The sequence below is a fragment of the Lathyrus oleraceus genome, chromosome 5 (assembly GCF_024323335.1).
Source record: "Lathyrus oleraceus cultivar Zhongwan6 chromosome 5, CAAS_Psat_ZW6_1.0, whole genome shotgun sequence".
In the NCBI taxonomy this organism is placed as follows: domain Eukaryota; kingdom Viridiplantae; phylum Streptophyta; class Magnoliopsida; order Fabales; family Fabaceae; genus Lathyrus; species Lathyrus oleraceus.
The window spans coordinates 157632800-157642147 of NC_066583.1; the positions used below are offsets into that span (position 1 = coordinate 157632800).

The 9348-nt window shown below is 34.3% G+C and overlaps 1 protein-coding gene across 2 annotated transcripts; it reads left to right on the forward strand.

The window, feature by feature from the left end:
* Positions 1 to 1645: 1645 nt before the first annotated feature.
* Positions 1646 to 6687, forward strand: LOC127079958 (uncharacterized). 2 transcript variants are annotated; one of them, XR_007787998.1, is made up of 4 exons: positions 1646 to 2255; positions 2733 to 4572; positions 4740 to 6160; positions 6407 to 6687. XR_007787998.1 is itself a non-coding variant. In XM_051020305.1 (3 exons), the coding sequence occupies exons 1-3, from the start codon at positions 1886 to 1888 to the stop codon at positions 5908 to 5910; spliced, it is 3381 nt and encodes a 1126-aa protein (XP_050876262.1). In that variant the 5' UTR covers positions 1646 to 1885; the 3' UTR covers positions 5911 to 6687. The 2 variants fall into 2 exon arrangements, 1 of the variants encoding a protein (XP_050876262.1); XM_051020305.1 differs by having other exon boundaries at positions 4740 to 6687.
* Positions 6688 to 9348: the final 2661 nt, after the last annotated feature.

Here is a 9348-nt window from a genome sequence, read left to right on the forward strand (position 1 = left end):
TATTGATGTAGTTATTATTTTATTATTATTACTTGTTTTGGATAATCTTTTAGGCGAGTCCAAACGGGGGTGCAAGAGAGACACACGTCTTTTCTCCACTTCAAAATGATGAATGAAAGTCAACATTGTATCATCCATAAGCCGCGAGACCCGCTCCTTTGTACATTTGAGAGCACCCTGAGCCTCTTCAAGCGACTTCTTCAAGATCAACATTGTATCATCCATAAGCCGCGAGACCCGCTCCTTTGTACATTTGAGATCACCCTGAGCCTCTTCAAGCGACTTCTTCAAGATCAACATTCAATCCCATATGTTTTCAATGTAGGAAGAAAGGGCATATAAGACCAAAATTCCCCCCAAAAAGAAACAAGATCAAAATAAGAAAAAGTAAATAAAAGTCATAAGGAAGAAAAGAAAGCTTACATCGCATGAGACGACAATGATATGGATTCCCCAAACGAAAAAACAAACATATGCCTTATGGAAGACCACAAAGATTACGAGGTAACTTCTCACCTTTCTTATCGTGACTTATTTCAGATTTATAAAAATTTAAACAAAGAAATAAGTAATTTGAAACAAAATTCTCTCAAATTATAAAGAGACCATATCCTTCATTGAAATTGAAAATTAAAATCTCATGCAAGAAATGGAAACTCTTAGAGAGAGACAAAGTGTTATAACTCAACTCTTTGCCCTTCCTATGAAGAGTTAGTTGAATCTGATAAGTGTAATCAATGCAACACTTTGAAAAATGAAAATAAAGATTTACAAATTAAAATACGCTTGAAAGATCCACTAAAGGAAGAGGCGACTAGAATCTCCTATTAAAAATCAAAGAGCATCGTACAATAAGATCAACTTAGGTTATGAACTTGCTAATAATGTTAAGAAATTCGATAAAATATGTCATGATCATAAAATTTCTAAATTCAAAACTTTTAGATGTAATTATTGTATGGGTAATGCTAACTTGTGCCCTTGGGGCACAAGTTAAGAGATAAATAAAGTAAACAAATCTTGGAATTTACGCGGTTAACTCAATACAAAGTCATAATTAATGATTCTATTGTTTTTTTTAATAAAAAATTTCCATTTATGGGTTTCTTAATTTGTGCCCTTGGGGCACAAGATAACATTACCCTTATTGTATTAGAAATGACCATAGTGATCCTCATATTTTTTTATAGGAAGCATCATGAACATAAAGTGAAAAGCATATCTCCTGCATATTTTGTAATTATGATCCTCATGAAAAATCCAAAGGAAATTCATATCAAATAAACATTAAAGGACCCAAAAAGATTTAGCTATATAAAATTAAGATCTAAGTTCTTATTAGTACGAAGTGTTTTACTATTTTTGTTAAAAATATATGGTGCATATTTATACATGTTTCAAATCATTATGAATTACGTATAACTGTCGGTGCAATCACAATCCTACAAAGTGTCAACAAAATTTCAACCATTAAAAATTAACACTATCATATTTTTTAAGATTAAAGCAAAAATCAAATATTTTTTAGAGTTTTTGAAAACCCCAATAAAAGCATCAGATTTTTTAAAAATACAGATAAAAATGCATACCATATTTTTCGAGCAAAAGAGAAAATTTTGTAACACTTTACTAGTGAAAAAAAGAAGAAGGAATATTTCCAATGGCAGCAAAAATTCTCGAACCATTAGATTAGAGCCATGAGCCCAAATCAATAAACCCAATTTTTTCGTAAGAAATCCCAAATTGGAACCAAAAATGCGAGGGTTTTAGTTTTTTCCTCCAAACTCCTAAAACCCTTCCATTTTCATTTCTACTTCTACTACACCCACTGCAGATGGAGTAACCCAACTGCAACAGCCACTGCCTCCATTTCTCTTCCCCAACGATGAACCATCTTCTCCGAAAGAATTCTCTGTTCTTCACCTCATCATGTTCATCATCGCAATCTCGCACGCTTCTGGTTCGATTTCAACTATGCGAGTTCTCTTCTTCTCACACTCCGTATTCTCACTGGAAGCGTCACGACGAAGAGTCACGCAGTGTTAGGGTTTCAGTGTGGTGGGATTTTGAGAACTGCAACGTGCCTATTGGTGTTAACGTCTCCAAAGTAGCACCTGCTATCACTGACGCTGTTAGAGCTAATGGAATTAAAGGCCCTGTTCATATTACCGCTTTCGGCGATGTTTATCAGCTTTCAAGACCCAATCAGGAGGCACTTGCTTTCACTGGGATTCATCTTACACACATTCCCAACGGTTCATTTCAGTTCTCTCTCTTATTTTGAATAATTGGTTGGTTTTGCTTTAATGTTTAAACCTAGATACTCAATTTCAGTGTATGGCAATAGAAAATAAATAGAAAGACTATCATAGTAATGCTGCACCTAGACTTAAGGAGAAAAGGCGTGTTTGTGTCTGTGTTAGAGGCCGACACCGACACCGACCCTCGTGATTACTTCAGTTTATTCATTTTTTTCTTTCAAATTATTACCGGTGTCGTGTCCGTGTTTGTGTCCCTGCCTCATAGGTCTTAATAGAGAGGATTTAGTAAAACCTTGGATGGAGTGAAGTGTAATTTATCCTCTTTTTCTATGTTACAAGAAGTTCCATGCCATTTTATATTTGAGATAGAGGTTCAACTAATAAGTCAAGGCATATTTTGTCCATATAGATGCAAGACTTTCTGAAATGTTAAATTCATCAAAATTTTTATCTTTTCAAATTATAATGCAGGTGGAAAGAATAGTGCTGATAGATCTCTTCTTGTTGATCTTATGTATTGGGTTTCCCAAAATCCTCCGCCCGCACATCTCTTTCTGATATCTGGTGATAGGGACTTTGCTGGCATATTGCACCGATTAAGAATGAATAACTATAATATCTTGCTTGCAAGTCCTGGAAAGGCTCCTGATGTTCTCCGCAGTGCAGCAACTATAATGTGGCAGTGGGCATCTTTGCTCAAGGGAGAAGATCTAACTGGAAAACATTTCAACCACCCTCCCGATGGTCAGTTTGGTTCTTGGTATGGAAACTCTAAAGTGCCTCTTGAAAACCCCTTTTCAGCGGCTGAGCAGTTAACATCTTCACAAAATGTACACATTATGGAAATCAATGAACCCTCCTCAGACTTAAAGATAGGTGGAGGAGTTCCAAAGTCAGTTATAAGAAAGATTAAGGATATATTGAGTTTACATCCAAAAGGCATCGCCATTTCAGAACTCCGTGCAGAGCTGATAAAATGTGATGTGTCTTTGGGTAAAAGCATATTTGGATATAAAAGGCTTTCCCGCTTTCTATCATCAATACCACATGTACAACTCCGGCATTTAAGAGATGGTAACTATTGTGTGTATTTGATCCCCTCAGAGTACCACGAACCTTCTGAAAGCAGCACTGCTTTATCAACGGTATCTGCTGTTAAGAAAGAGGAGACGGGCTGTACAACAATTCCAAAGCTACAAAGCAACGATAAAGACATTAATAGAGACGTGGATAGGACTCTTTCAACGTCTTCATTGGATGAAAGGATCATTGAGGATGATTCAAAATCATCCCAATCTATCTCTTTACAAGGAATACCTATCAAGGAAGACGTGTCACATAAATCATTTGGCTATACAACAACTCCAATGCTACACAGTGAGGATAAGGACGTGGATAGAGACGTACGTAGGACTCTCCCGATGTCTTCAGTGCATGAAAGGATCACTGAGGATGGTTTAAAATCACTCCAATCTATCCCTTCACAAGGAAAACCTATTGAAGAAGATGTGTCACATAAGTCATCTGTAGGCAGTGAGAAGGTTCTGGATGTGTCTAATGCACAATTGTCAGAGAGTCAACTTTCTTCAAAGGACAATGATGTTTACAAAAGTGAGATTGGTTCCTTTAAAGTGAGATCTATAAAGTTTTCTGATGATGAAATTGTTAGGTCTGAGGACGTAAGTCCAAAAGTTCTTGAAAAATATACCACTTCAGGGAAACTCTCTGCTGGTACTGATCACACAATGATGGAAAACAATGATTTAGTAAATTGTGAATCTGGAAAATCTATGGCAAAGAACAAACACGAGGATCAACCTAAAAAGGAGGTTGATGATCACAGCCCATATTCTTCAGCAGTTGATGACTCTTTGGTTGACAAAAGACCCGGTGTTCATCCTGAAACATACAGCAAAAGATCAACTTTCTTTAGCTGGATTAAAAGTTGGTGGCCATTTCAGAAAAGAAATGTAAAGGCTGATGATTCTACTGCTTATCAGAACAAGGTGACTAGTAATTTAGAGAATTCCAAGTTATCCGAACTGGACAAGACTGCAAGTAATCTTGAAGAACCCAAGCCATTAGAACAACAGCACTATGTCAGTCATTCTGGAAAGCACGGGGATTCCAAGTTACCTGAATTAGACCATACTGCCAGTAGTCTTGAAAAGCCTAAGCCATTAGAAGCACACCAGGATGTCATCCATTCCGGAAAGCCTGAGTTATTTTCTAGTGGTTCCTTTTGGAATGACATGGAATCTTTTGTTTTCACCCCGAAAGGATCACTTCTTATTTCCCAGTCTAGAAGCAGGTTTGTGTGATAGTTTTCCTTTTTCTGTGTTAATTCGTTCCTTGTTCTAATCTGAGCCCTGACTGCTGAAGACAAAAATGCAATACATTAATTGTATCATATAGTTTCTTAAAAGATTATTATTTGGCTAATTTTTAACAGATTAACTTAGTAATATTTTTTGTCAGGGAGGATTTGGCTCATAAACTACAAAAGCATGGACCCATGACTCTCAAGTCTTTTGCTGAAAATGATATTTTTCAATTGGTGGAACTGTTGATAGCAGAAAAAAAATGGCTGGAGGAGTGCCCCTCACAAGCATTTCCTTTTAGGCTAACTCAATCAGTTCGGAAGAGCATGCTGATGGGCCAGTCTAATGGTACAAGTGGTTTGAGATCTCTGTTTCTAAGTAGAACATCGCAGTCCAACATGCAAAAGTCATTTGAACATGAAGGGGAGAAACACTCTCAGAGTACTCAGCAAACTGGAGTTTCCAGACCTGCAACTGAAACAAAATATACTGAGAAGTCTAGAAATGATATATTACAAGATTGTCAGAATCTGGTATCTGATGTATTGAGGGAACACCCAGAGGGATATAATATAGGCTGTTTTCGAAAACAATTTGCTGATAAATATGGCTATCACCTCGACATCAAAAAGCTTGGTTATCAGAAGATGGCATACCTGATACAGATAATGCCTGGGGTTAAATTAGAATCTACTTACATTTACCCTTCTACTCCTGCAGTTTGTGCTTCTGACTCAGACACTTCTATCCTCAAAACTCGAGCAACCAATGCCAGTCATGAAAACTTCAACTCATATAATGAATTATCTGATACAGCCCCAAAAGAGTATAACACAGAATCTCCTTGGGAGGAGTTAGGTCCTGTTTCTCTTAAAAGTCCTAGTCAGAATGATCTGGAATCAATTTTAACTCAAAAAGCCATCGAACTGAATACACATTACGAACCCATTGTCTCAGATTCTGAGTTATCTGAATCTGAAGGAGATAACTCTTGTTTAACTCAATCAGGAGATCAAGTAAAGCCAAAATATGATGAGCAAGACAGTTCTTTTTGGCAAGCTCTGGATTCCTGGCATAGCAGTAAGGAAGAAGAGAATAGTGTCAAGAAATCTGAAAACATTGATGTCTTGGGCAATTCTCTGCTTGACATCTTAAATTCAGCCCCAGACCCAAAACAGGGTATCCACGGTAACGTTTCCAACAAAGAAAAGCAAAGATCTCATAAGTATTCATTTGTTGTTGACCCAGCCTCACCTGACAAAGACAAGTTTATTGGTGGGATATTAGATGGTTTGAAGAAAGAGGATGAGCCCAAGATGCATAACTGAGGATTTTCATTACTCGAGATTACACAGACAGAACGAAGTGCTGACCCTTTGTATCAAGGAAATGCAGTTTAAGCTTACCATAGTACTGATTAATTAGCATACAAATTTCAACTTGGAATTCTTTCTGTTTGACCATCTGCTTATCATAGCTGGAGGAACATTTGAGTATGGTATTTACGTGCCTTTTTGGTATGTTACCATAGTATGGCGATGACTGACACTTTGAAAGGAGCATGTGCCATACGATGAGGTAACAACCCAATTTTTTTCAAGGCCTATTTCACTAGGTAATATGACTTATGAGCAATGTTATGTTTTACCTGCAGTCAATAATACCTCGTTTTTTTTTATATATAAAAAGTGTACTTTTTTTTCTTCTTTTAGGCTTAAATTCACTTTACGCCTTCGATTTTAAGATTGAAGTATGCTATGTTGCTTTCGTGAAATTGAACTTGACTTGTAGTTGTGTTATGTAAAGTGAAGTTGAATTTTTCAGCCTCATGGGATCTCATAACCTCTTTCAGAGACAAAGATCACCTACATGAAAAATAGTGGAGGATTTCCACGGTGGTGGTTGGAGAGTTTTGCCAGTGTTGTGACATCATAAAAAATGTTGGAGACAAAATCCAAATATTGTAAAAACTAATCAAAAGTACGAATTTAAAAATTGAAAGACAATTAATTTGTCATTAATATGGAGATTAAAAGTATGTTCAAGTCTTGTGTACTATTGAATTGTTGTTTTAAGAGTGGTTGAATACCCTTATTAATATTTTATTATAATGCTGCTGCAATACAATTAATATGGGTGTTTTTAATCATTAAGAGGGAGTAACTATTTTTAAATGGGTCCATTGCAGCAGCATTATATGGGTTCGAATCCCCTTGCTATCGCATGGAATCATTTTTGAAAATTATTATATAATACGATATTGAATTTATTATATGACTAATTAATTTATTATTGTATTTTTATGATGAAATATTATATAATAGTATTTGTGGCTATTATTTTCCTTTATATATATATATATATATATATATATATATATATATATATATTTGCATTGCTTAATTTTAAATTTTAGTAAATTTATTATTATTATTATTATTTAAATTATTATTAAATAGATAGTAAATTAAGTTAGTAGATTTAAAATATTTTTTAACTTATTTTATCCTAACTTGTTTATAAATTTTTTCACTAATTTAAATTTTCATTTTACTATATAAATATGCATGGTTATTATGGTTATTCTTTGTATTGTCAATATTTTCTATCATGTTTGGAAGGCGGGGAATGAATCTAGATTTGAAGATAAGAGGATGAATTGCATGGGACACGATGCATCTTCATTATTTATGCGGGGAATGAATCTAGATTTGAAGACAAGAGGATGAATTGCATTTGAGACAATGCATTTTCATTATTTATGCTGAAGTCAAGTTGGTGGACAATATCATCCATAAAATTGCATTTGAGACAATGCATTTTCATTATTTATGCTGAAGTCAAGTTGGTGGACAATATCATCCATAAAATGTCAAATATTGCTAACTTTATTTACTAAAGAACTTTGACATTTCGATTCATCTTAACAAGCCTTTAGTTATCAAAGAAGTGTTTTGGATTTTTTTTCTCTATGGAGTGGATTAAGTGTAATATAGATGGATTAACTAAGGGGCTCTTCCTTCGACTATGAATCTTTAGAAATGTTTCTTCATTCTTAAAATCCATGATTTTGTTATTAACATTGTTAAAATTATTCAAAGAATTATTTCTTCATTAAATATTATGAACTTTTTTATCAATTGAGGATTATAAGTGCAGAGAAATGTGAAAAACGAAACTTCGATGATTGTAAGAGGAGAAAAATATGAAAAATTAAATTTCTATGAGTTAAATTTCAACTCACTATTTTTATATCATTTTTTTATATATTTAATTTTATTTATAATTTAAATAAAATATAATTTTTTTAATTTATTATGTGTTTATCTATTAAAGGTCTAATTTCAAAATAGGATAAAACTTTTAAATTGTTTAAGACGATTCTGTGGTAAATATAATTGAGCTGATTCAATAGAATAATCTTTTTATTACTCTCTCTCTCTCTCTATATATATATATATATATATATATATATATATATATATATATATATATATATATATATATATATATATAAATCAAATGCTTATTAGTGCATGTGAGAATTTTTTTAGTGGAGTCTTAAATATGAATCCAAGTCACCATGTGTTTATTTGAGTAAATACCATTTATTAGGCCAATAACAAAAAAAAACTAAATAATAATTCTATATTCTATTTATTTTCTTTCGCTTTCTTTAATTAACTATACAAAGTGTCAAGAAGGTAGGGACTAAGTTGTGACTGTTTATCTTTTTAGGTTAAAAGATGCTATTATTTTTCTTAGAGTTTTCATCAATCAAATGGATATTATTGACCTACCTCTCTTGGAAAGACGATTTGCTTGGTTTCAACTTAATGAAGGGATTGCAAGTCGCTTGGATGAGATCTTGATATAGGTTGGGTGGTGGAATTTATGGGGAGTGAGGTCCTAGTGAATTCTTAAGACACATTTTTATCATTGTCAGTAGGGGTGGCAAAACGGGCTCGGTCCGTTGGGCATGCCTGTTTCGCCCGCACTTTTGTGTGGGGCGGGCCAAGAATTTAGGCCCTCACCCTCAAATGTGTTCGCCCCGCCCCGCCCCGTTTTTTTCGCGAGATTTTGCGGGCACGTGTATTTACATAAATTTTTGCATTTTTAAGCTTAAATAGTGCAGTGCCCGCGGACTTTCCCTGCCCCGCCCTCACTTTTTTGCGGGGCGGGTCTAAGTTTTAGGCCCACATCCTTAACTATGACCGCCTCGCCCCGCCCCGTTTTTTTGCGGGGCGGGACTAAACGGGACGAGCATGCCCGTTTTCCACCCCTAATTGTCAGCTCGTTATCCACTATTCAATTTTAGAATACTAAGATTTTTTGATTTAATAGTTATTGGTGTGATCACAAAATTTCTAGAAGTGGTTAAGAAAAGTTGAGATAGTTCTTTTGGTTAGATGACTTTTGTCCTTAAAAGGGGATTTCATAATTTATGGTAAAGAGGTATTTCTTAATGATTCATGGAGGTCAATAATTTTATGATTGAATTTAAAGTTTATATTATGTTTATTATTTATATTGAAAGACATTTTTTTATTATATTTGTTTTTGAAGTAATAAATTTTTTAGAATAGTTATCTCATTTAATGTAATGTTGTATTGATATATTTGTATAAGATACTTGTATTGATATAAGTGTAAGAGATTCACAAAAGGTGGTACCAATGCTCTCTCAGAATATGTGATGTAGTATGTCACCCTTACAAGCTTCTTAGTCTGTCATTTATTAGAAGACACACCCATCATCTGGTTAT